Source organism: Mya arenaria, chromosome 5 (assembly GCF_026914265.1).
Source record: "Mya arenaria isolate MELC-2E11 chromosome 5, ASM2691426v1".
Classification (NCBI taxonomy): domain Eukaryota; kingdom Metazoa; phylum Mollusca; class Bivalvia; order Myida; family Myidae; genus Mya; species Mya arenaria.
In genome coordinates this window covers 8,474,177-8,502,157 of record NC_069126.1, presented here as the reverse complement: position 1 = coordinate 8,502,157, position 27,981 = coordinate 8,474,177, and the positions used below count along the sequence as shown (strand labels likewise).

The following is a 27,981-nucleotide window of genomic DNA, read 5'->3' as shown; positions in this document are numbered from 1 at the left end:
TCATATTTCATTATAGGCTATTTTAAAACGAATGAATTGGATTTCATTTTACCATGTAAGAATAATACGTACGTCTATTTGCCTATAGCTAGTTGCCTTTGTGCATGTATAATGATCGTGTTGGAGTATGTATATTTTTTTCTATTCACTTACAGTTCGTGTCAGAACATTTACCATGAATAATGCAACCATAATAGGCCATGTGTTTTCAAGGGTTTAGCGAAATAAATATGGAATTAGCCCTTCGGATTGTCACATTCTTATTGTTATAGTTTTCATGATAAAATGGTGAATGTTTCTTTTACGTATCGACTTTATGATTTATATTTATACAAACCGGTTGTATTTGCTATAAAGTCGTACACACATTTTGAAACCTTTCTTTTCAGCTCAATCGTGTGTTAAATAAGTGAAAGTGATAGAAAAAGAAGAACACAGAATGAATGGGAATTAATTAAGCATCAGTAATGTATCATTCGGAAAATCGAGCATACTATTAAGGTAAGCAAGCTTTTATGATTTATCCCTCTCGTCCCTTTTAGAGATGCATTCTTACTCCCAAGTATGATTTACCACAATTATTACAAGTGTTTGAATGTACCAAAAGGGATGAATAAATGTCGAAAACAATGATTCTTAAGAAGCATAATGAGTTTAAGGTGGTGGGGTACTCAACAAAATTTCGACGTCAAAAATGAAATATTTTCTAAATGTACTGAAAATTGGTCAGCATAAAGTGCTAAGCTTCCTTAAGTCATTTATGCGAAATAAAATACCGGATATCTTATACGGCACCGTAATTTCTTAAATTTAGATCACACTAATTATTTTAACACTCACCAATCATTTAATATGTTTGCGTGTTTACCAATTCAAAACACGGTTATAATCGTGTTTCAGTAATTAATATTTTCCATAAATGCATATTTTAGTAAGTAGTTAAAGGTTAACGATCAAATTTATGTTTGTTGCACATGTGTATGTATTGATTTTGAATACGAGTGTCACTTTAGAGGGACTCATTCACGGTTTATTAGGTATTTATGTTGTTCGTGTGAATGTGAGCAAATGCTTGTTGTATTGCTAAAATATCACCAAAAGTTAAAATAAGAAATTCTAATATTAATAGAAATTAATTATATAAATAATTTTTCTGAAGAATACTAGTATCGGCCAATTGTTCTAAACTTTGTAAAAGTTAACAACGTGATTAACGAAATCGTTGTTAACTTTTAAATGTGAACTATTTAACGATGTTCTCAAACTTTAAAAACAAACAAGTACAGCTAAAACCATTGTCTAAAACATTGTTAAAAACACAGCAGATCACAAGTGTATCCATTAAACTTCCAGAGAGGTAACAGTTTATACGTTAACAACGATTTCGTTAACAACGTTGTAAACTTTAACGAGATTCTGAACAATCGGTCCATTCAAAACTTTGTTTAAGTTAACAACGTTGTTAATGTCATCGCTGTTAACTTTAAAGTGTGTATTGTTCTGGAAGTTGAATGGATACATTTGTGAACCTGATTTATGTCTAACAAGATAATAGACAACTGTTTAAAGCCGCACTCTCACATATTTACCATTTTTACAAATTTTTGTTTGTCTTGGAAAGGGCAAATTTTTGCGTAAATATCTGTAAACCAATGATATAAGATTGCTGACAAAAATCAGATCGTAGATATTCATATATCCGAAAATTTATGTTTTTATGCTGAAACCGTTACTAACGGTTTAAAAAAAAATGCATAAAACATCAATTTTTGAACTTAAATATAAAAATCTGCGATCTAATTTTTTTTTTGTCAGCAGTCTTATATAACTGGTTTCCATGGGTTTTCGCAAAAATTGGCTCGTTCCAAGACAAAAAATAAAAGAAGTTGTCAAAACGTTTAATCTGTGAGAGTGCAGCTTTAAGCTGTACTTGTTTTATTTAACTATATTGACACATCATCAAATGTATATAATTTTTCATATATTTTTATTTTTCATAAAAAAATATTTCCCGTTAAGAGGTTAATAGCGATGTCGTTAACAATGCCCTGAACAATCCCCTCAATATTCACACACCTTCAGTCTAACATTATTCAGCTAAATAAAGCATGTTATTAGTTTTATCGTTTTCTATAAATGTTGCATTTGAAAACATATGTTACACGCTCAAGCAAGCTCGTCATCATCATAAATTATACTAACAAAATATCGGTATTCAGTAACGTTTTATTCGCTTTTTGATCAAATGGTTCAATATTCATCGATTGGGTAGAAATTTTGGACACGTGTATCCGATCGTCAAATAACCGCAGGTACCCGTATGTACCCGTATACAAATCAAGATTGAAGACTTCTTGTTGTTTTCATTTTTAAAACAGTGCGAAGTAACCATATCGTTTAAAACAAAATTGAGAACAGTTTGGAAGTTGTTTTTTTAAGAAGTTTCTCAAATGAAAAATAAACAAAAATGAAACGCCGTCCATGGTCATGTGAACTGGGATGGTATTCAATATTCAACTTAAAAAAATCTTATGGTCATACATCATTGACTTCATTCACTCTATTGTTCAGTTATAAATAGCAAGTAATCCGATTAGCTAAATCTTCATAGATCCAGTTAAGAATAATATTGACTCAATGGATGTGGAACGTAATCTATGAAAAAGGAGCACCCCTTCATATACTTCAACTAAAACAATGTAACCGTAATTGTTGCATTGGCTGGGTGCCGAGAACTGAACTTATAACCCGCCAAAACGTACCCGAATGGCCGAATTGTTCTTGACTACATGGATCACGCATTCAAGCTTTTAATTGTTCAATAATATAATTAGCACTGATGCTACTACAATGTAGTGATATAATCTCATTAACAAAATCTCATTAGCTAAAAGCATGCGATTTGAGAAAGCATCTGGTCTTACACGGATAATTTATTGTACAACTACTGGTGGTCTTAAATTACAATAAACACTATGTTATGTTATGATTTGATAAACAAAACAACGTTAAGAGCTTTTACCATCGCTCGACATGGATAGCTCGACTGTTTGGAACTAAAGTCTTAAATCCAAGCATGAAAATTTCGGCGCGATACTTTTTGAAAATTTTGCTAAAGAAATAGTTCAAAAAACTTTTAATACTATATGGTATGACATATTTGTGTTTTGCATTGACGGAGCTGTTCCATGCTCCGTATAATGTGTGGGAGTAAAACCAATCACTTGCGGATCCAGGGTAAGGAGGTTGGCGACGCGCGTCCTTCCCCCTTAAATTGTCCAATTTTTATTTTTATTCTATAGAGGTGAATAGGTAATTAAACACACTCAAAATCCCCCCCCCCTCTGCCAACATTTTAAAGCAAATTAATTATGGTTCTGATAGAGGGGCGCAAATCAACAGGTTACGCCCCATAGTTACGACATCTCCTGGATCCGCCCCTGCCAATAGGTCTACTAGTACCAAGGCCCAAGTGTGATTGTAACGCTGTCATAAGGTGTCCTAATCTAAAATGATTTTATTTTGGGATGCATGGTGACTCTAATGTATCACCTTTTAAAAAGTTTTATTCATTCTTGGCTTTCAAAGATTTCAAAATGGTTGAGTTCGTACCCGATTCCAGTTTGATTTAATGACTTATACAAACTACAATAACTTCAAGTGTGATGCATTTTCAGTCTTGTATATTACATACCAGTAATTAGCAAGAAATACAATTTCAAAGATACCAAATTTATATAGGGATCATCGAAATTTAACATTAGCGCTAATGGGACATAATTAAGCATTGATACCTTAAGTCACCCTTTTGTGCCAATTGCCAATGTCACCTATACCTGCCCACTGCATCATGCCAACTATACATGTCCGCTGACCGAAGTCACCTTTTACCTCTCCGCTGACCATCTCATCCATAACTGTTCGCTGTCCCAAGTCACCTAAACCTATCCGCTAAATCTGTCCGATGCTCTAAGTCACCTATGCCTTTCCGCTTCCCAAACTCACATACCTGCCCGCTGCCCCAAGTAACATATACCTGTCCGCTGCCCAATGTCCCCTATTCCTGTCTGCTATACTTGCCCGCTGCCCCATGTCCCCTATACCTGTCCGCTATACCTTCCCGCTGCCCCAAGTCACATATACCAGTCCGCTATACTTGCCCGCTGCCCCATGACACCTATACCAGTACGCTATACCTGTCCGCTGCCCCAAGTCACCTATACCGGTCCCCTATACCTTCCCGCTGCCCCAAGTCACCTATAGATACCAGTCCGCTATTTCTTACCGCTGCCCCATGTCCCCTATACCTGTCCGCTATACCTTCCCGCTGCCCCAAGTCACATATACCAGTCCGCTATACCTTCCCGCTGCCCCAAGTCACCTATACCTGTCCGCTATACATGCCCGCTGCCCCAAGTCACCTATACCTGTCCGCTATACCTGCATACTGCCCCAAGTCACTTATACCTGTCTGCTATACCTTCCCGCTGCCCCAAGTCACCTATACTAGTCCGCTATACCTGCATACTGCCCCAAGTCACTTATACCTGTCTGCTATACCAACCAACTGTCCCACATCCCCTATACCTGTCTGCTATACCTTCCCGCTGCCCCAAGTCACCTATACTAGTCCGCTATACCTGCCCGCTGTCCCAAGTTACCTATACCTGTCCGCTATACCTGCCAAATGCCCCAAGTCACCTATACCAGTCCGCTATACCTGTCTGCTTCCCCAAGTCACTTATACCAGTCCGCTATACCTGCCCGCTGTCCAGAGTCACCTATACCAGTCTCCTATACCTTCCCGCTGCACCAAGTCACCTATACCAGTCCGTTATTCCTTCCCGCTGCCCCATTTTCCCTATACCTGTCCGCTATACTTTCCCGCTGCCCCAAGTCACATATACCAGTCCGCTATACCTGCCCGCTGCCCAATGTCCCCTTTACCTGCCCGCTTTACCTTCCTGCTGCCCCAAGTCACATATACCAGTCCGCTATACATGTCCGCTGCCCCTTGTCACCTATACCTGTCCTCTATACCTGCCCGCTGCCCCAAGTCACCTATACATGTCCGCTATACCTGCATACTGCCCCAAGTCACCTATACCTGTCTGCTATACCTGCCAACTGTCCCATGTCCCCTATACCAGTCCGCTATACCTGTCTGCTGCCCCAAGTCACCTATACCTGTCCGCTTTACCTGCCAACTGCCCCAAGTTACCTATACCAGTCCGCTATACCTGTCCGCTGCCCCAAGTCAGATATACCTGTCCGCTATACCTGCCAACTGCCCAAAATCACCTATACCTGTCCGCTATACCTGACAACTGCCCCTAGTCAACCATACCAGTCCGCTATACCTGTCCGCTGCCCCAAGTCACCTATACCTGTCCGCTGCCCCAAGTCACCTATACCTGTCCGCCGCCCCAAGTCACCTATACCTGTCCACTGTACCTGCCAACTGCCCAAAGTCACCTATACCTGTCACCTATACCTATCCACTGCCCCAAGTCACCTATACATATCCGCTGTCCCATGTCCACTATTCCTGTCCGCTATACCTACCTACTACCCAAAGTCACATATACCTTTCAGCTATACCTATCCACTGCCCTATGTCACCTATACCTGTCCTCTGCCCCATGTCACGTATACCTGCCCGCTACCCCAAGTCACCTATACCTGCCCGCTACCCCAAGTCACCTATACCTGTCCGCTACCCCAAGTCACCTATACCTGTCCGCTACCCCAAGTCACGTATACCTGCCCGCTACCCCAAGTCACCTATACCTGCCCGCTACCCCAAGTCACCTATACCTGTCCGCTACACTTACTCATCTTTACCTGTCCGCTACCCCAAGTCATCTATACCTCCCTGCTGCCCCAAGTCACATATACCTGCCCGCTGCCCCAAGTCACCTAAACCTATCGCTGCCCAAAGTCACCTATGCCTGCCCGCTGCCCCAAGTCTCCTAAACTTGCCCGCTGCCCCAAGTCACCTATACTTGTCCGCTGCCTCAAGTCACCTATACCTGCCCGCTGCCCCAAGTCACCTAAACTTGCTCGCTGCCCCAATTCATCAATTCATTTATCTGTCCGCTGCCTCAAGTCACCTATACCTGCCCGCTACCCCAAGTCACCTATACCTGCCCGCCACCACAGGTCACCTATATCTGCCCGCTGCCCCAAATCACCTAACCTGCCCAAGTCGACTAAACCTGTCCGCTTCCTAAAGTCACCTATACCTTCCCGCTGCCAAAAGTCACCTATACCTTCCCGCTGCCCAAAGTCACTTATACCTTCCCGCTGCCCAAAGTCACCTATACCTGTCCAAAGTCACCTATACCTGCCCAAAGTCACCTATACCTTCCCGCTGCCCAAAGTCACCTATACCTGCCCAAAGTCACCTATACCTGCCCAAAGTCACTTATACCTGCCCAAAGTCACCTATACCTGCCCAAAGTCACCTATACCTGCCCAAAGTCACCTATACCTGCCCAAAGTCACCTATACCTTCCCGCTGCCCAAAGTCACCTATACCTGTCCAAAGTCACCTATACCTGCCCAAAGTCACCTATACCTGCCCAAAGTCACCTATACCTGCCCAAAGTCACCTATACCTTCCCGCTGCCCAAAGTCACTTATACTTTCCCGTTGCCCCAAATCTGCTATACCTGCCCGCTACCACAGGTCATCTTTACCTTACCGCTATACATGTCCGCTTCATCATGTCATATTCTGTCCGCTACCGCAAGTCACCTTTACCTTCCCGCCATCACACGTCACCTATACCTGCCCAAAGTCACATATACCTGCCCAAAATCACCTATACCTGCCCAAAGTCACATATACCTGCCCAAAGTCACCTATACCTCCCCGCTGTCCAAAGCCACCTATACCTGCCCAAAGTCACCTATACCTTCCCGCTGCCCAAAGTCACCTATACCTTCCCGCTGCTCCAAGTCTCCTATTCCTTCCTGCTACCACAGGTCATCCTTACCTTTCCGCTATACATGTCCGCTTCATCATGTCATCTATTCTGTCCGCTTCCGCAAGTCACCTTTACCTTCCCGCTATCACACGTCACATATAGCTGTCCGCTTTACTTGTTCGGTGCCCCAAGTCACATATAACTGCCCGCAGGTCATATTCTTCTTGGCCAGTCCGCCACCGTAGCCCATGACTCATATAGCTGTCCGCCTCCCCAAGTCACATAATACTATACCTGCCCGCTGCCCCAAGTCATCTATATTTGCCCGCTGCCCTGTGACGGGCACAAAACGAATAAGTTAATAGGCAATTTGTTCTCGCGGGAAATTGTGGCGCAAAACGTAACGTAATGACGTCATTTTTACCTTCATGTTTGCAGATGAACGCCTCCCAATGAAAACAATGATTAAAACCCTTATTGTCCTTGTGATATGCACGTGCGTGAGTTCGACCCAAAATGACGCCACACGAGACGAAATCAAGCGACTCAAGGAGTATCTTATTAATGTGGAGTTCCTGGAACAGGAGGACCAGCTTAAAAACGCAAAAGGTAAGTTAGGCGGTGGGGTGAAAGGGTAGGGTGGGGGGGGGGGGGGGGTTGTGAGGTGGGCTAAGAAAGTGGAATTGAGCGTTAATTTTGTTAAAAAGGGGAAATTTGCTAATTGAAAGAAAACCAAAAAAAAATCATTTAAATGCACATTGATGTAATACAACTGTACCAAAACACAGTTCACAATGAAGGGTAAATAATAGGGATGGCAACGAGTAGTAAAATTAATACTCGAGTACTCGGACAATCGTTCGATCGAGTACTCGGGTACTCGATTACTCGGAAAAATTGATTATGTGTTCGCAGACAAGATTGTGTATACATGTATCGTTAATGAAGTATATTGTGCGTTGGTCGTATTATTGGTCATTTTCACATTTAAAGTAAACTTTCATTACGTATTTTAACAAAAAATGATATAAAAAGAAAACAAATGTTGTTTCAGGCTTTTAATTTGTCGTATTCGTTTCATTTTATACAAGTTTGCACTGCAGAAATGAACAACAATCAGAATTACAATGAACGAAAATTAATAGCATACATAAAAATAGTGAACGAAATTCAATACGAAGTTCAGTTGTTCAGTTGTTTACTCTACATTTTTTTTTAAATGATAGTTTTTCGTACTGTGTAATTCTTGTTTACCTCACTAATATTCATAATTCTTGATTTAGAATATCAACCAATCAATTGTGATAATCGTTGCAAAAATAGTTAAAATAAGCCCATTAAGATATCAATTCCCGATGCTCTTTCGCTCATTAGCGTCTCAACAAAATTTACCTTGGTAAATTATTGTGAGTCAAACGTAAAGAAACGATCATTTATTATTTACTAAACAATAAATGATCGTTTCTTTACGTTTGACTCACAATAATTTACCAAGGTAACTTTTGTTGAGATTATGAACGAGAATCTGGTGAAAAAAGTACATTACACATGTAATTGGCTTGGAGAAATGGGGCTTATAGCGACCTGGAAATTCGTCGAAAAAACAGCACTGTTACTTGATACTATGATTCTGAATACAGTATGAGTCATTTTCGAGTCTATGTACTGGGTAGAAACCAGTACTGGTGTCCATTGTGTGTGAATATGAGAATAATGTGTATCCATAGTGGGGCTTGAGCCTTTAACTTCACTAGCTGAGAGGCGGACACCTATATCACTAGGGTTATAAAACCGTGGTGGGGCTTCAACCCTTGACCTCACTAGTCGAGACACCTATACCACAAGGCCACGGTGACTTTATGTATGTAATGTTTTGAAGGCCAACAGCTGATTGAGTGTAAAACGTGAAATTATACCGTCAGGGGGGAAATGTTTGGTTATGGTAACATATTGTCCCAAAACAGGTAGGTTTATGGGTAGGATTTATTTTATTTTTTGTTTTAAGGCTTTATGTTAGAATGTTTTTGTCATCACTGGGGAATTGCATAAAAGAAATATTCAGGTCAGTCGAACCCCTTTGGCTCGAACCCACAGGGACAGTTAAAATAACCTCGAGCCTCGGGGATTTCGAGCAAAGCGGGAATGCTAACGTTAATAACGAAATCCAGCTCGAGCCAACGAGGAAATCCAGCTAAGCGAGTTCGAATCAACTGGGTTCGACTGTATAAAGCTAGTTAAACAACATATCAAACACACCAAAAACACACAAAAATACTCCTTTTTAGCCTACGGACTGTAAAAATGGTACTGTAGACAAGGCGCCTATTTAGTGTCGGGTAACCCGAATCAATAGTGGGTTGAGGCCTCACTGTCTTGTGTTACTCTTTTCCCATTGTCCCCAAACTGATCAAATGTCACCCCCAGCTGTAGTCAAGTGACCGTTGTCCTCATGTGGTATTACTGGTGCTGCTCATTTCATATAAGAGATTTAGCCGCAACGACATTTAGAATAAAGTACGTTGGTTTACAGAATATTGCCCGTTGTTACAGCTAATTGTTCATTGAAAAAATAATGTTTGTAACTAAGCACTAAGATAATTATATTTTTGTGATAAATCCCATGTTTTTGTTTTATTTAGCAAATAATATTACCTTATTAAGTTAATGTTATTTATTCTAATTTCTTTAAGCTCTTTATATTGTGACGAAAGTTGCGTATTTTATTTGTAAAGTCACACTCTAACGATGTCCATTTAAAGTGTCCACAAGTATACATGTGCCACTGGTGGAGCTTGAGCCCACAACCATTTGGTGAGAGGTGGACACCAGGGGCCATGATTACGAACAGTCTCAAGTCCAAGTCTAGACTCAGACTCAGAAAAGGATTTTTATAAAGGAACAAAAAATCATATGTATTCTATTTCTTTTACAGAAAAGTGTAAATACTAGTAAAACATTCAAATAGTAATATATTTGAGCAAATTTTAACATCAATGTTTTGATAGAAGGAAAATTACAATGAAATGAAGGTTTGCCATAATGAGTCTTGAGTCTGAGCTTAGACTTTAGACTGTTCGTAATCACTGCCCCAGGCCCCAATATCACTAAAATACTTAAGTCAAATCTCAATCTCAGTCTCAACTCATTTCACCACTTTGCACCAAAAGTTATTAAAAATCATATATGTTTTTGCACCTTTTAAAAGTGCATTCTATCATAGAATATGTTGATTAAGGCCTTTGGTCAAGATTCCAAGAGAAACACATTCTACAGCTAAAAATGTTTTTGAGTACAATCCATTATGTTTTAACAATTACTCAAGTATATTTTTTTGCTCTAGAATTTGTTTTCTTTGGAAAATTCGAAATGACAAAAATCTTTTCATCAACACAATCTATGAGAAAATAAGTTTTCAAAAAGTATAAAAACATGCAAGATTTTGAATCATACTATGTCTACTTGTGGTAAATTGAGTTGAGATTGAAATTTGACTTGACTTTTGCGTTTTATCTTTATTAAAGATTGTTGGAATAAGAGTCAGGTTTGTGCACATAAACTGGTTTAAGCCCCCAGTAAATTTACGTTTTACTGACCGTTCCAAGGCGGTAGATCTACCTAACAATTCTTGATAAACATACCTATTTTATATATATAGTATGTATGTACTGTGCTGTTTGTGGGTTTTTTTTGGCTGTTCTTCTGTGTTTCTTGTTTGTGATTTTGTGTTCTCTGTCTTTGGCGTTTGCCCACTAAACCGGGTTTATGTTTAAACTTTACTGAGCTTGTTTCTGTAGCTTTTTGCATAAATACTGAGTTTTTTTGTGAAATTGGGGTTAGAATAAGTAGACCTCCTCACCTCAATGAATTTGTGCTAAATATTCATTCAGCATATTCAGCATATTTTACTATATAGAAATTGGTGCAGAGGAAACTACTTTGATAGACGTCTGTAAAGCGCAAATGGAGGTCGCCATTGATCTTACTGATGACGTCAACGAATTCCGCGATGACGTCATGGATCTCGTGCAGGAGTGGAATAAGTGTCTCGGCAAATGGAACTCGAAAACCGCGTACGCCACATGGGACTTTGAAACAGATATTACTGATGAAAACCAGAAAAAGGTTGGAAAGTGTGCGAGTGGTTCATACATTCTTAATTACTATATATCAACACATTTTTGTCTAACGTTATTCATTTCCGAAGACTTGAATAAATATACATAACACCAAGCGAAAATGTGATTGTTAAGGACTGATCGCTTTTTTCTAGAATTTATGCTGTATGAACGCAGTACGGCACGCGAGCAAATCCCATGAAGCGCGCTAGCGCTTCTTGGACATTTGCTTGCTTGCCCTACTGCGTTCATACAGCATAAACGCAAGACAAAAAGCGATCAATACTTATATTTACATTTTGAAAAAATATTTCATTCTGATTAAAAATTAGCAGTATCTTCTGCAATTATTTTTTTATTCGTAAAGACATGTAACCGACAACATACGTAACTTGTTAAAAAGAATAGCTGATTTTTTGTAACGTCGTATATAATTACTTAAATGACGTCGTTCTAATCCAATCGAAGTGTAATATTGAAATAAACAATGATAGCATAACTCTTTGCGTGTTATACAATATGAACGCCAAGTTTTATCTATACAAATGTCAAGGCGATTGTAAATTTATCATTATGTTTATGATTCTTTTTTGCAGCATGTTGTACTATAGTGAGCAAAACATCTATATGGTTGTTTTACAAGAGTGCTCGAACTTGGTACACAGCTTTACCACCAAAATGACTTTTTTCGTAACTTCACGTTCTAGTTGACTGACGTCGAGGTTGATGCGGCAGCGTTCTATAAACAACTATCTTCGCACGCGCAACTGGTTCAACAACACGAGCTCTTTGGTGACCTTGGAGACGACCTTCAACGCCAAGTTCGATTGCTCGCATTCAACGACGAACCAAAGTCCCAGAAGGACAAGCAGTAAGGACAGATAACGCATTATAGCCCAAGAATATATCGCAGAAAAGAGTCAGTATTCTTGCTAAATTCATTTTGAGAGGGTTTCTTATGTTCCCTCCGTATTAATATATGGCGATTCTATTCAAATACCAAATTGAAACGTTACACTTGCATTTCATCAGGAAGAGTCAACGTAAAGGACCGTCAATATGATGCAAATGAGGCAATATAGTGAAGTAACGAAAAAACACACATCCCTGTTTATACGGCCGCCGTAAGACGGGAATAATTATAAGGCGGCGGGCGTGACGTGGCGGAGTGGCGTGCACTATACAAATAAGAATTAGCCATGTCGCCATTTTCACTCCAGATGTATGGCCTTTAAGTTTCACAAACTTTAAACTGTCTGTCGTATATTTCAAGAAGCCTTTGTTCGATCATCACCAAACTTATGAGAAGTATGTGTATTGGGTAGAATATAACGGCTGAAAACGATAATCAGCAATGCCGCACTAGTCACATAAGAATTATGGCCCTTAGATTGCTTACAATTCACTAATTTAATCGATCTTTTTCGATTTTTTGCGATCTTCACCTAGCTTGGACAACATATGTATAGACAGAATATCTCTGCTCGATAACCTAGCCATGTCGCGCCAGTCACTTCTGAATTGTGGCCCTTAATTTTATTAAAACATACATTGAAATAACACAAACTTAATGTTGTCCGCGCTAAAACTCGAGAACCTTTTGTCCAATCATAGCCAAACTTTAACAATATTTATACAGGAAGAATATCGCGGACAAGTTCGATAACCAGCCATGTCGCTTTAGTCACTTCAGATTCACGTCGTATCTTTTGACAAACTGCCACTCATGTTAGGATTATTTTACCTCAAGTGAATCGCTCATCATGACCAATGTCATTTTCTTTATACAATATCACTCAAAAAGTTAAAAGCATACTCACAAAGAAAACAATTACACCGTTTTTAGCAGATTTGTTTTTGAAAGAAAAACATCAAGGAAGTATCACTTTCGTTATCGTCATTGTTGTCGTCGTGTAAATATGTTATCCTTTGGCCATAATTCAAGAACCGTTAAATATATCTAAATGAAACTTGGTACACATGCTGCAAGAGAATGTATGCATTTGCACAGCAAGGCCCATAACTCTGTTTTTTTCTCTTCGAAGAGACCTGGTAGATGTACAAGTACAGCTGAAGCAGATTTACAGCACAGCGAAGGTAGAGGGCTTGGTGCTCGATCCCGACCTCGTGCAAGTGCTCGCCAAGTCACGTGACCCGGAAGTGCTGCTCGGGGCTTGGTGGGGCTGGCGAGATGCTACGGGGCCAAAGATGAAGGACCAGTACGCGGAGATGGTCCGTCTGCTTAATGTTGGTGCCACGGACAACGGTGAGAGAACTGTTTACATTAAACATATGTTAAAGTGACACTCTTGTTCAAAATCAATACGTACACATATATAACAAACATAAATTATGACTGATAAACCTTTAACTACTTACTTAATAATGCATTTATGGAGAATATTAATTACTCATGGATAACAATATTATAACCGTGTACTTAATAGCTGAAAACGCAAAAGTATTAAATGATTGGTGAATGCTAAAAGATTTACTGTGATCTACTATCGTCTAATAAAGTAGAAATACCATTTTTATGCATATTTCATTCAAATTAAACTCGGTATCTTTCATAAGAGCAATTGTTTTGACATGCATATATCCTTTTTAAAACAATCATATTAAATGTGGAAAATCTCATTCGGTAGTAAGAGTGCATCTTTAAAGATAGATACTAAACCTGGGCGAGTAAGAAGGTGCTTGCGATACTTTGGCCAGTAAGCCAAATGTGAAGAGAGCCATTCGGAACTCCTCGGCCATTTTTATCAAAAACAACTTCGGATGTATTTGGACGGTTCACGTACTCAAAAAGAGGTACGTTTAAGTCCGCTGCAAGTAGATCGCGTAGTAATTTTTGTTAGCAGTTAAACTTTATGACTTAACTCTTTGTAATCTTAATGAAGTTTGCAATAATTCACTTCATTGGCAGTCAATTTAAACTTAGATCAATAAATACAACTCTAAAACACTACACTTAATTAATGTTATGATTCAAAAATTAGGAACTACTTCAACTGATGTACCGGCATACATCCGAGGTTGTTTTCGATAAAAATGGCCGAGGAGTTCCGAATGATTGTTAGCTTGTAACATTCAGTGTCCAACGTGGCCAGAGTCGGACTCGGCGAGGCTAGGGTGGTATTAATGGAGTGTTTCTGTTTTGTTGAGGTTGTCTATGGTTTCGACATTGACATTTAGAAGACAATTACAATTGTAGCTTGAAATCTAAATCAGTAATTGGATTTTAAATCGTGCATTTCTTGGAATGTTAGGTTCTCTGATGATATGTTTATATAATAAACAAGCCATTTTTCGTTTGGGACTGTTCGCTTTTGTGTGTTTTGCTTAAGAATATGATTAATGTTTATACATTTTGCTAGAAAATCACGTTTGCTAAATTAATGTGTGTGTGTGTGTTGGAGGGGGGGGGGGGGGGGGGGGGGGGGGAGGGGATCTCCGCCCTCGGTAAGACGTATTCGCTGAGAATCAAAGCAGTGTGACTAACCGGTATATATTAAAACGTAGGTTTCCCCGACTTCGCGACAGCCTGGATCTCTAGTCAATTTGACGGTACGTCACACCTCGAGGCGGAAGCTGAGCGGCTGTGGCTCGAAATCCGACCGCTCTACCTAGAACTACATGCCTACGTCCGTCACCGCCTTGAAGCAACTTACTCGGACATTGACAACGATCCAAGGAGAATATTTAAGTCTGGCGCTATTCCCGCACATCTACTAGGTTGGTTGTATGCATAAGGTTATGCACAGGCCTATGTGCAGGTTGATTTCTTTTGCTTTTGCCTCGATATTCATATAACACGGCTTTTATTCAAGATGGTACTTTATTGTCGGAATGTTAAATTAACGCTGTTAGACATAGTTAGCGCGTTTTCTTTCCTCAGGCAATATGTGGGCTCAGGAATGGATCAACATTTACGATCTAGTAAAACCCTTTTCGGATGAACCGGAAGTGGATTACAGTACCGTTATGCAGAACCGGAACATGTCCGCGGACCAGATGTTTCATATGGCAGAAGAGTTCTACACATCGTTGGGGCTTCCTGCCATGACACCAAATTTCAACGCAAACTCCATGAAGATCCGCCCGGAAGGAAGAGAGGTCGTCTGCCACGCGTCCGCCTTCGATTTCTATACAACGAACCCCTCAAACAACGATTTCAGGTTTTAATACAGACGAAACTCGTTATGTTAAAATATGTTATCTCGATATTCCGGTTATTTCGAACTTTTGTTTTATATAGCGAGTTTTGACTGCATGTATTAAGATGAGCATAAATAATTATTTTGATCAATTAACTCGATTTTATGATCATATAGCATAGATATGACACGTGCCTACTATTCCATATGCCTTTCTTCTTCAGAATAAAGATGTGCACACAACCGAATATGGATAGTTTTGAGACAATACATCATGAAATGGGTCATATTGAGTACTTCATGGCTTATCAGAATAAACCGACAGTTTATAGGTAAACTCCGCCGTAAAGTCATCGTGTTTGACTACTAGTTTTCAGTTGCGCCTTTTCAATTAATGCTTATAGTGTTTTCCTTCCCCATACCTCACATTCGTAGTTCCGTGAATAGTGTCGTTGTTGTTTTATGACTCGCCACAGTAGCAGAAAAACAAAAGCATCCTTAAGCAATCAGCAGAATTGCAGGGTATTAAAGTGCTAGGTGTCATGTTTTGAATCCGACAAAAGGGGTTTTACCCTTGTAAACTTTGCAATATGTTCACTACTAAAAGTTTCATATAAAATAGTAAGAAATATGTTGGAATTGAAATTGAATATAGACTCTCACTACTAGAATGCAATAAAATTATAAAGAAAAGCTTTCAAATGACCTCAGTATCAAGACCATAAACATCAAAATTTTAAGACTTTTAGAAAAATACTCAAAAACTAGCATTACTAATCGAACTCCTTTTCTCTGTTTTCTCAAAGGGACGGTGCTAACTCGGCCTTCCACGAGGCTATTGGTGATACGATCAGCCTGTCTGTTATGACGAGGCGCCACCTGGACAAGGTCCTCCTTGGCAAGGACGCTGACCAACCAGTGGCCGGGGACGCTGATCAACAAATGTCTGGGGATGCTAAACACCAAGTGGACGTTGACCAACAGGTGGACGCTATCCAAAGGGGACCACTTCCGACACAGAAAGGAAAAGAGAAACAAGTCCCTAAAAGTTTGTATTAAATTGAATTTGTTATATAAAAACTTGTGTTTGACTTTATATGAATTTTACTATCAATGACAACTTCTTGGGTTTGGGGGAAATATGATTACACACATGCACACGTCTTAGTAGTAATTAAAGTTATTGCGGAGTGATACATGTCTTCTCTAACGGGTCTAGGGGACGGTGGCGCGTATCCGACGCCCACCCACGTTTACTATTAATTTCAATATAGGAGAAAAAGGTAATAAAATACGCCCAAAATGCACTATTTCGGCCTAGAAATTGTTAAAGTTAACCCAACCTCACTGTCAACACTTTAAACCAAATAGATTTCGGTTCTGAGGGAGAGATGCTAGTTAAAAGTTTACGTCCCTAAGTTATGCCCCCACTAGCGTCGGATCCTGGATCCACCCCTGGCCTGTATGACTCTATGGACATATATAGCCAATGGCGAACACTTAAGTTTAGTTTTAATCTTTCCTTGATCTCTAATATTATGTTCATAAGGTGACATCAACTTCCTGCTAAAGAGGGCGCTGTTCAAAGTGGCGTTCCTACCGTTCGGCTACCTGATGGATAAGTGGCGCTGGGACGTCCTCCGGGGGAACGTCACAAAGGACGAGTACAACCGGCATTGGTGGGACCTCCGGTGGGTACACTGAATGCATAAAATGATAACGGGCAAGTTCGGGTAGTATTATTGCCCAGTAAACGGGATTATCCCAGATATAGATCATAGGCTTTATTATTAATATCCATGGTTTCTTATCACGGTGTCATATCCAAAATCAAATCAATAACGGTTCAGCCTGTACTTCTGGGTCCCTCGCCTGGAGGATGGCAAAAGAGGGTACATGTACATGTAATTCTGAGTTATTGGAGGCTACGCTAGCCTCAGTCCATTTTTGTTCATATGAGCATAGGCGAATGTTTTTAACAATGAATTTTACTTTCAATGGTAGACAAGAAAATACGTTCGCTTTATCTCTGTTGTAAGGATTTGTTCCCTTGCTTGGTCCGGTTGTTTTAGCGTACCATTCCCTGACTTGGGAAGTATTGAAGTTTGAGTGCTCCTGCCATTTTTTTGTTGAAAACCTCTTGTTTTACTTCCACAAAAAAAGTACATGTAATTAAAAAGTAAAAATTACTATGGGGATGTTTTGAATTTGGATGGATACGTATTGACCCAATTTGGGACGTTTTGACTGTATATCGTTTTGGCATGTGGACGTTTTGACCTGCAACCGTAATTGAGGTCATTCGGAACTCCTCGGCCATTTTTTCAAAAACAACCTCGGATGTATGCCGGTACATCTGTTGAAGTAGTCCGTATTTTTTGAATAAAAGCATTAATTAAATGTAGTGTTTAAGAGTTGTATTCATTGCTCTCAGTTTAAATTGATTGCCAGTGAAGTGTATTATTGCAAACATAATTACGATTCCCAAGAGTTAAGTCATAAATTTTAACTACTAAATAAGATTACTACGCGATCTATTTGCAGCGGACTTAAACGTACCACTTTTTAAGTATGTAAACCGTCCATATACATCCGAGGTTGTTTTTGAAAAAAAATGGCCGAGGAGCTCCGAATGAATTGAGGTTAGACTTATACCCTACGTTACTTTTCCTACAAAAAATATTTTGGAGAAAAGAGAATGAGGGTACCCGTCTATATTAACATTTACGCATTATTTCAGGTTGGAGTACCAAGGACTAGTCTCCCCCATTTCCCGCAGTGAGCGAGACTTCGACCCCGGGTCTAAATACCACATTCCGGACAATTCGCCATATATATGGTTAGCCTTATACGACGATTGATAATTTATAAGTATCAAACTTTTGTTATGCATTTTACAACGATTGTGAACAGGCTAGGTGTTAAATTAATCACTTCCGCTGGTACTATTAACGCGTTAATATTATTGCATTGTGTTTCCTCCTTGTCTTCCGGTTTCACGGCAAAACTCCCGCGATGGGCTAGCTGTGCCGTAAAACCGGAAGACAAGGAGGAAAACACAATGCAATGACACTGTATCGAAGATAACAGTTCAACATTTTAGTGATGCCCAATAATATAATTCATTGTTACTTCAATTAGTTTATTAAATACAAATTTATCTTAGCCCGATTGTGTAGAACGCTAACAGCTTAATTAATTTTAACAATCTCGAGTCCGCTACTTGGGTCACCAGTAGTGAGTGTCCATATGGGAGGCCACAAGAACGTTACATAAACGGTGATCGAACCAAGGGCCGTTTGGTCGGAAAGCGGTCACTCTACCTCTGAGTCATCCCACGATACTGTATTTGATACACATATATACATGCTAGTGTAGTCAAGTGATCGAATGTAACACTAGCGGGTTCAAGGGGGGGGTCTACTTTTTGTGTCAATTCAATTTTGGAGACAAAAAGGTAATAAAACGCGTTCAAAATGCACCATTTCGGACTAGAAATTGTTAAAAAAATCTATGAGGAGTAACCCCCCCCCCTCCGAACATTTTAAACCATGTAAATTTCGGTTCTGAGGATGGGCGAAAATCAGTAGGTTGTGCCCTAAGTAACGCCCCCTCTAGCGTCAATTCCTGGATACACCCATGTGTACAAGCATGTATACGTTCGTTCGTTCGTTCGTATGTACCAGTGCGTTTTAAGATTTTGGCCGATAATAGAAAAGAAAGTAGTAATTCCAAATAAGAATATATCGGTATTTCAATTTTTTAAAACAAATTTATATCTATTCTTTATCTACTATTCTTTATTCCAGCTATTTCATCAGCTTTATAGTACAGTTCCAGTTTTACGAAGCCATGTGCGAGGCTTCGGGCCACACGGGACCATTATATAACTGTGACGTCTACCGCTCCAAAGACGCAGGAGACAAACTTCGGTATGACGTCATTTCATTTTTATTGTGGTTGTTGTAGTTTTATGATTTTATCACTGTATCGGTTCGGAACTCAGTTTATGCCGAATAACTGTGACGTATACCGGTCCGAGGACGCTTGGAACAAAGTCTAGGTTGTCCGGTTAGCGCAGTGGTTAGCGCACTCGCTTCTCACCTAGGCGATCCGGGTTCGTTTACCGGCTTGGGCGCATATGAGTTTAATATGTGGTCACCAAGCAGGACAAGTGGGTTTTCTCCGGGTTCTCCGGTTTCATCCACTACACAAGACCACACTCTAGCCTAAAAAATCATGCCAACGAGAGTGATTAATATATTGTTGTAAATAACTTGTTACACAGTCGTTGTAAAATAAATATGTTTAAACTAAAGTCTAGAGGCTGACGTAAGTTTGTTTAAATATCAAACCGCGTCTAGTTATTTCTTAATATTGCAATAATGTAAACACGTGTAGATCCATTACAAGCAAAATATCGACAGGTATTTTTTACCGGCCAGACAATTTATTCCGTTATCCGGTTTCTACCATGACCTGGACCTTTACGGCGTTGCCGAGGAAAAACTCGGACCATCAACGTCCAGTATACACACACTAGACGTTATTGTCTTATTTGCCTTTGAATTAGTGTTCGCTTTTAACACAGTGGGTCTATTTTGGAACCTGAAAACAACCCACAAAAAACATGTTCTGTACTGGGATGTGTTTTACACACTACAGTCGAACCCCGGCGTTATGTCGAACTCTATTATCTCGATTTCTGGTTGTGTCGAACCTTTTTTCCAGGTTCCGAATGTTTTCCTTCCGTTTCTATAAAATATTTTTTTCGCTTTTGACGATTTTTTTTATTTCGAATATTCGCAGTATCGAGCTCATATTTCAGAAGGTGTGGTGGAATTTCACCCAAATCCTTCACCCTTTATGAACAGGTCGAGTTGAAGGGGCAGTTTGTAGCAGGTCGCTAAATTAGCGTGCAAAATGTTATGATTATTATAACTGTACTAATAATAAGTTTCACAAAGTTTCATCTCCGATTTTTGTTCTGTAATACACCCTAGTGACACTCTAATTCAAAATCAATACATTCACATGTATAACAAACATCAATTTTGACTGATAATCCTTGATCTACTTATTAAAGCTGCACTCTCACAGATTGAAATTTTTGACAACTTTTTTATTTTTTATCTTGAAACGAGCAAATGTTTGCGTAAATATCTGCAAACCAGTGATAAAATATTGCTGACAAAAGATCAGATGGCAGCTTTACATATTTCCGTCCCAAAATTGATGTTTCATGCATTTTTCTTAAACCGTTAGTAACGGTTTAAGCCATAAAACATTAAATTTGGAATGAAAATATGAAGATCTGCGATCTGATCTTTTGTCAGCAGTCTAATTCCAAGACAAAAAATTAAAAAGTTGGAAAAACGGTAAATCTGTGCGAGTGCAGCTTTAAATAATGCATTTATGGAAATATTTTTAATGACAGCAAGATTGCAACCGTGTATTTAATAGCTGAAAACGTAAAAATATTAAATGATTGGTGAATGCTAAAAGATTTACTGTGGTACACTATAAGTCTAATAATGTACAAATACCGTTTTTTATGCATATTTCTTTCAAATTAAACTCAGTATCCTTCATAAAAACCTTTGTTTTCGACATTTATTCATCCTGTTTGGAATACTAAAGCAATAGTATTAATTGTGGTAAATCTTATGTGGGAATAAGAGTGCATCTTTAAGGTTTTTTATGGATGTTAGTTTGAATGCCTTGAGGGTTCGAGTAGCCAGCATTGTCCGTTAAACCTTAATCAATCTTAGTCTGATGTGCTTAATACTCGCTCGATTGAACAAATTGTTGTCCATTAGTGAATATATCTCGCGCTCTGGTGAAATTGTATACTAAATGACCACTAAGCATTTCTGCTTTCGACGAACAATTTGTGTTTTCTTAATCTTGATTTTCGAGGGTTTCTTTAGATTTTATCACACGGTCATCTTAATGACTCCTATCCCGCTGGTTTGTTTGTGGACAAATTGTGGAAGTTTTAAAATCTAGCTCCTTAAATTTAAAATCGTTGATGGTCACTGATACTTGGAATCGGTTTAAAATGGGATCGGAATTACTGTTTTAATTGAAACTTTCCAGTAGGCTAGCTGTACCATGTGAAGAATTGTCGTAAAAACGCCGTAAAACTCAGCTTTAATTGGGACTGGACGATAGCTAGGAAACTTAAGCTGGATGTCTTCTCGATGCCCGTCAAACGTTCCCATGGCAGTATTTATGGGTCATATTATTTTCCGTAAACTGCTCGTATCATAGTTAATAAAAGTATGGTGACTGATTTCGCAGCGAAAGGGCAAAAAGATGTGACATTGTAAAAATGCGCAAAGTTGCGGGGTAAAAGTGCGAAAATGCGCCAAATGACGACGGGTTTAAAATGCGCAAAGAGCAGGCCAAAATTATGGCAGCTCGAAAATACGACTATGCGCCTTTTCGCCTCTAAAATGCGAAATGGCAGAAATCTGCAACCATAACAAAAGTGCAATCCGATACAACCTTCACGTGCATCACTGCTTCAGAGATGGTTGGGTGATTTGACATTTTTAACTACGTCTGAGATGATTTTATGGGGCTCTTATCATGGACTGGCGTTATTAGCGGGCATACTTTTAGACATTATCGCTCCCCCCATAAACAGGAGTTGTATTGGCTATAAATGTAAAATCATCCCTGGGCCTCTGATATTTGTGTAAATATAAACGAGTAAAAAGTTGTATTGTATGTACCTTTTTGATACCCGGCATTCTTGCTAACGGATTGTGGAAAATGGCATACGCATGCCCACCAACACGCACGCACACACGCGCGCACGCGCACACGCGCACACACGCACACACGTACATGCGCACGAACGCACACACACACATACACACCTACACACACATACACAAACACATCGTGACATTCATGCGCACACACATAGCACACACACACGCACGCACGCACGCGCACCAACACACACACACACACACACACACACACACACACACACACACACACACACACACACACACACACACACATAGCACGCACACATGCACACACGCACTCCACTTCCTCTTGTGTTTCTCCTGTTGTACCGATTGAGAATCTCAAATAACATACTGTATTTCTTTATTTCAGGGCGATGCTACAGCTTGGCAAGTCCAAACCCTGGCCGGATGCTATGGAAACCCTGACCGGAAGTAGGCACGTGGACTCAGCAGCAATCTTAAAATATTTTGAACCCCTTCATGTGTGGCTGAAGAAAGAGAACAAAAGATTGAATAACGACGTTGGTTGGGAAAAGGCTAAAACAAATTTTAAAGCCTGAGCCGTTTGACTACATGACTAAATGACTAAAACATAGAAATGCATTAAAGAATCAAGTGCTTCAAATAAGTTTAAACGTAAAGTGTGCCCTTTAAAGAACACTTATTGAATTGAATATGTGATTTGCAAATTCAAAAATAGCTGTTTTATGCGACTAATACCTTCTTTTTTTTTCGAAAAAAAAAACCAACAACAACAATACGACGACTTAATTTGATTTACCAGTTCGAGAAAGAGCGGGGTTTGATAAGAGGCTCCCCGTGGGTCAACCCCCCGGGTTTCTGCATTTGTTCAATATTCAGTAGCTATTTTCTGTTGTCTCATGTGAATAATTGTTCAATGTTGATTTATCATTGATGTACTAGTTGTAATGAAATCCAGTTATATGTATTTATTTTATAACGCGTATGCAATAATGTGTTGTTTATTCGCTGTGTCCAAATGTCCTGGGCCGGTATTTATAAATCATCTTAAAAGTCTAGTCTAATCCATCCATAAGTGACCCCCCCCCCCCAAAAAAAAAAAAGAAAAGAAAAAAAAAGTGTATAGTAAACAACCTCTGTGTATTGATCTTAATCTAATTGCCTAATTGTCTCATCAGATCTCCGATCTGAGTATCCTGCTGTGCAGTTTTGGAGGTTTTATAATTTAAATGGACCCTAAATGACCATGAATACACCGGAAATTGGCCCCTAATGTGACATCAGTGCAATTAGCAGGAGATGCACAGCAGGTGATTGTCATACCAAACATTCCTTAAACCAGGCCTTTAAGATGTTTTACGAGTATTGCCCGTTAGCTATATATAGCTAGACACGTCTAGAAAATGTCGTCTTCCATTGGATAAAAAATATACATGTTGTTGTTTATTTTTCCCTTAAAACATTGGATTTGTTATCTGTTTATCTTTCGCATCTGTGATCTTCTACTGAATAAATTTACAAATGTACATGAGTTGTGATGGAAAACGTTTTGGGTTGTCACACACTAGCGGAAAAATAGAAACGGTTCTTAAAGCTGCACTCTCACAGATTGAAGGTTTTGACAATAATTGGAACTTTGTCTTGGAACGAGCCATTTTTTCCATGTAAACCAGTTATATAAGACTACTGACAATAAAGAGATCGCAGATTTTTATATTTAAATTCAAAAATTGATGCTGTATGCATTTTTCTTAAACCGTTTGGAACGGTTTATGCCATAAAACATTAACTTTCGAACGGAAATTTGAAAATCTACGATCTGATCGTTTGTCAGCAATATTTTATCATTAGTTTGCAGATATTTACGCAAAAATTTACTCTTTCCAAAACAAAATATAAAAAAGTTGTAAAAATGGTATATCTGTGAGAGTGCAGCTTTAATACGAAATTTGTCTGAAATAACGTCAAGACTTGAGATGATTATTTAGAGGGTAATTGTTCGTTTCAGTGAAAGATCGTAATATATTTAACCGCCGATTGAGCACCAAAATTGATATTCCAGGAGTGGCGTAGCTACAATTGAAATATTCACTTTTGGTGTTCACAAGGTGAAATATATTGCTATCTTTTACTGAAACAGACATTTGTTTCTTTTTTATTATATGCCTAAAATTGGAATGAAGTCATTTAGTTACACTTTTTTAGAAAAACGCGCCAAATATGTATGCGCACGTAACGTCATTTTGGTCATGACGTTGTTGAAATTATGTCTCTGCCCTGTGCGCGCTGACGTTTGATTTGGAACCGAGAACAAGCTTAAATTTTAAAGCAGTGTAAAATATCAAATTGATATTTTCACTGTTTGAAACAAAGAAATATCAATTTTATTTCACTGGTTAATCTCTATAAACCACCGGAAAACATGAGTCGTAAACGGTGATAACATTTGACACATAAATGCATATTTCAGAACTGGTATATTTTTGCATGCAAAGGTTTTTTATTTCGCTAAAACAGTTTGTGTTTCACTAACTGGCTGTCAGTGACAGTGAGGCATTACTCTCTATTTTGTCTTCATAAATATCTGCGGAATTAAAATGCAAAAAAAGGAGAAAGAGCTGATACGTTTTAAAAATAATATAGAAGCAAGTATATCCGAATTAATATGTCCGAATTCATATGTTTTCATTTTGTAAAAAAAGTGTATGTATAATAAAATTTCTTCGTTCGAGTTGCAAAATTTAAAATGTCTTCCATGGGATTGTTACTAGAACATTTATTTATTCAAAAGAAATATGAACAGGTTGTTACCCAAGTCGTCTGGTGATGAATTATTGTCGTCTGTTGTGATAAGTTCCCACCAGCGCCGTCCGTCTGCTGATTTCATTACCAGTTCCCTTTCATTAAGCCCGGTCCTTCAGTTCGCGCTCTGTCCTGCAGCTGGCGTGGTCACGTGATCTAGGGGTCACGTCGGCCGACGGGGTCATTAAAATGTCCATCATCATCGTGATAACACGCGCCATCTAACTGGCAGAGAGTATTTGTGCGAAACTCGCTGTACAACATGTAAATGAAGACACATGTATAATTAAATGCATGAACGCGCGGAAATTTGTACATGTACCTTTTGTTAAAATTTGAAGGTTGATTCTGATTATGAATAGAATAAACCTTCCAATTCTTACAAGTGATACATGTACAGAATAGTATTAGTATTTATATTAGTAATATCAGCATCTGTGGCCATATTCATTAAAAAAAACTCTGAGTGAAACATTTCAACCTTAAATAGTGAAAAAAAGGCTGGAACTCAAAGAATACCATCACCGTTTTTACACCAAAATTATGACTAAAAAAAGCAAGAAAAGTGTCTAATAAACGCATATATATATATATATATATATATATATATATATATATATATATATATATATATATATATATATATATATATATATATATATATATATTTATATATATACCAGAATAAATTTAATGAAAAAACGATTGATTAACATATATTTGAAATATTAATTTTGCTGTTAAAGCTGCACTCTCACAGATTGAACGTTTTGACAACTTTTTTTTATTTTTTGTCTTGGAACGAGCAAATTTTTGCGTAAATATCTGCAAACCAGTGATAAAAGACTGCTGACAAAAGATCAGATCGCAGCTTTTCATGTTTCCGTCCCAAAAATGATGTTTTATGCATTTTTCTTAAACCGTTAGTAACGATTTAAGCCATAAAACATTAAATTTGGAATGGAAATATGAATATCTGCGATCTGATCTTTTATCAGCAGTATTTCATCACTGGTTAGCAAATATTTACGCAAAGAAATTCTAATTCCAGGACAAAAAAAGTTGTCAAAACAGTAAATCTGTGAGAGTGCAGCTTTAAAACGTATAATTTTTTTATACGAAATAGAAAATGTTCGCTATTAAGCTCTATGAATACGTACCCTGGGACACGTTTAAAGAAAAATAGTAACTTTCCGTTTTTGGCGTAACTGCGTTTCAATAAAAAATATCGTAAGGAAATTTAACGCATATATATTCTGCCCGTAGGTTTACGGGTCTACCTGAACAATCTAAAAGGAATGAAGTCACCATTACGTGATATGTACTTCCGTTGTGTGGAAAATTCTCAATAAAAAAAAAAGTTCTTATGATTGATAGACATGTTTTCACATGCTCAATACACTGTAAATCAAAACTATCATTATTCCTGAAACTTTTATACCTTAAGTATCTATTCTTGCTTGATTTATCATTTAGAGTAGAGATTAAAGCATAAACCGCTGCCCTATAGTTGAAAGGTCATTTTGGAAGATCTGTCATGGCGGACGATGCAATTTTTAGAGTTTGTTTTTCAAGTGGAGTGATTTTTCTTAGGAATAACTTGACCCCCCTTTTGTATTGGCTTAAAAGGTAATTTAAAGCTTTTACTTTAAGAATATATGTGGTTATCATAGCCTGCATTCGCTCGAAATGCCTTTAAATGTTGTCTAAAAAATTACAATTTTACATTGAATTATATAGGGAATAACAATGGTGGTGTGTAACCTAAAGCAGCGTAGGCTTACGACTAAGATATCTAATTGAAACGGGCACCGTAATCGTAACAACTCGGCCATCTCCGGCAAGCTTCGAGATAGAACTTGTCCTGTTGGATACTGGCCGAGGTTTTCCGATTGCGGGCACAGGTGTTCAGATTACATTTATCAATCGGATCCCTCCCTTCTGTTAACGTCAACTAATGATTCAACATAATACATTCTTAAATAATACGTGCGTATAATAAGCAACTAAACATCAATTCTACATAGCACCTTACTGAATTAATAGAAAAAAACATGTATAATACCAATTAATGTCGATTTTGCCAAATAATATCACAGCCAATGCACTTCATCTGACTGCACAGGCCTTTCTTACTGTTTTATGCTTGCTTATACTTGAACTTATTAACATTATAACTCGTCCCGACTTTTGAATGAAAAGATAAATCACAGAAAACAGAAACGTTCCCAAATATTAAAGTGACACTCTTATTCAAAATCACTACATACACATGTATAACAATCATATATTTGGAGTGATAAACCTCTAACTACTTTAACTACTTACTAAATAATGCATCTATGGAAAATATTAATTACTGATAACAAGATTGTAACCGTGTATTTATCAGCTTAAAACGCACAATTATTAAATGATTGGTGAGTGCTAAAAGATTTACTCTGATCAACTATCGTCTCATAAGGTAGAAATACCGTGTTTTCTGCAACTTTCTTTAAAATTAAACTCGGTATCCTAAAATAAGAACCATTGTTTGCGACATTTTTTCATCCGTTTTGCTATATTAAAACAATTGAATTAATTGTGGTAAATCTATTTTTGGGAGAAAGAGTGCATCTTTAATAACATATATGATATTCAGCGTCCCTAGCCCCCGCGACATCTTCATGCCAGGGCCTTGCCCCGGGGCAGGTGTGCTATTCTCCCGACCCCTAAGTCGCACCCACCCTCCGTTACCCGAACGCCCCATTGTCCCAACATTTACGCAACGCCCTTTGAACTCCGAGTAAAAAGAAATAGACTGGTTATCGTTCATCTGTAGAATAATAGGGACTTGAATGAGACAAAAACACTAACCAAACATTCTTTTCTCTTTCTCGTCTGCTTCAACAATGAAGAGCATACGGCAAACAGTGTTCGACTTTCAATAGTTTTAAGGTATTGTGTTTCTCTTAATGTTTAAGAGAGCGCGAAACTGGAAAACAATAATAGCCGCACATTCCTCCGTCCATTCGTTTGTTTAATTTGTAACTTTCAATGGTAATTTGCCTTATTTCACTATTTAGTAATTTATACTCGAGTGTTTGACTAAATTTGGCGGAATACTCATTCAAATTTAGTGTATTTTAAGACTTAAAACGACTTAAAGCTGTTTATTTCTTTTTGCCGGAATGTGTTCGATTTCAAATATGTTGGAATTTAAACAAAAAGTCATGCGACTTCGT

General features: G+C 38.4%; 3 protein-coding genes across 6 annotated transcripts; all 3 read left to right on the top strand.

Moving 5' to 3' along the window:
• Window positions 1–36: 36 nt before the first annotated feature.
• LOC128235209 (angiotensin-converting enzyme-like) lies at window positions 37–23,481 on the top strand. 4 transcript variants are annotated; one of them, XM_052949977.1, is made up of 14 exons: window positions 37–55; window positions 390–501; window positions 7,370–7,540; window positions 10,845–11,053; window positions 11,754–11,917; window positions 13,092–13,312; window positions 14,572–14,784; window positions 14,948–15,227; window positions 15,431–15,538; window positions 16,013–16,254; window positions 16,756–16,897; window positions 17,947–18,045; window positions 19,016–19,138; window positions 22,344–23,481. In XM_052949977.1, the coding sequence occupies exons 3-14, from the start codon at window positions 7,384–7,386 to the stop codon at window positions 22,531–22,533; spliced, it is 2,148 nt and encodes a 715-aa protein (XP_052805937.1). In that variant the 5' UTR covers window positions 37–55; window positions 390–501; window positions 7,370–7,383; the 3' UTR covers window positions 22,534–23,481. The 4 variants fall into 4 exon arrangements, with proteins under 4 accessions (XP_052805937.1, XP_052805934.1, XP_052805936.1 ...); XM_052949974.1 differs by having other exon boundaries at window positions 37–125; XM_052949976.1 differs by lacking the exon at window positions 37–55 and adding an exon at window positions 135–288.
• Window positions 3,981–5,324, top strand: LOC128234458 (uncharacterized). The gene has a single exon (XM_052948709.1). It carries the CDS (start codon window positions 3,981–3,983, stop codon window positions 5,322–5,324), a length of 1,344 nt encoding a protein of 447 aa, XP_052804669.1.
• Window positions 5,616–7,093, top strand: LOC128234457 (uncharacterized). The gene is made up of 2 exons (XM_052948708.1): window positions 5,616–5,819; window positions 5,942–7,093. The coding sequence occupies exons 1-2, from the start codon at window positions 5,616–5,618 to the stop codon at window positions 7,091–7,093; spliced, it is 1,356 nt and encodes a 451-aa protein (XP_052804668.1).
• Window positions 23,482–27,981: the final 4,500 nt, after the last annotated feature.

What these genes read in the sequence shown, in the direction of transcription:
- LOC128234458 (XM_052948709.1), top strand. Translation starts at nt 3,981, where the DNA reads ATGCCTTTCCGCTTCCCAAACTCACATACCTGCCCGCTGCCCCAAGTA.
- LOC128234457 (XM_052948708.1), top strand. Translation starts at nt 5,616, where the DNA reads ATGTCACCTATACCTGTCCTCTGCCCCATGTCACGTATACCTGCCCGC. An exon ending in ACCCCAAGTCACCTATACCT is followed by an intron (nt 5,820 to 5,941) that starts GTCCGCTACACT and finishes CGCTGCCCAAAG; the next exon opens with TCACCTATGCCTGCCCGCTG.
- LOC128235209 (XM_052949977.1), top strand. Translation starts at nt 7,384, where the DNA reads ATGAAAACAATGATTAAAACCCTTATTGTCCTTGTGATATGCACGTGC. An exon ending in CGGCATTGGTGGGACCTCCG is followed by an intron (nt 16,898 to 17,946) that starts GTGGGTACACTG and finishes GCATTATTTCAG; the next exon opens with GTTGGAGTACCAAGGACTAG. An exon ending in GACGCAGGAGACAAACTTCG is followed by an intron (nt 19,139 to 22,343) that starts GTATGACGTCAT and finishes TCTTTATTTCAG; the next exon opens with GGCGATGCTACAGCTTGGCA.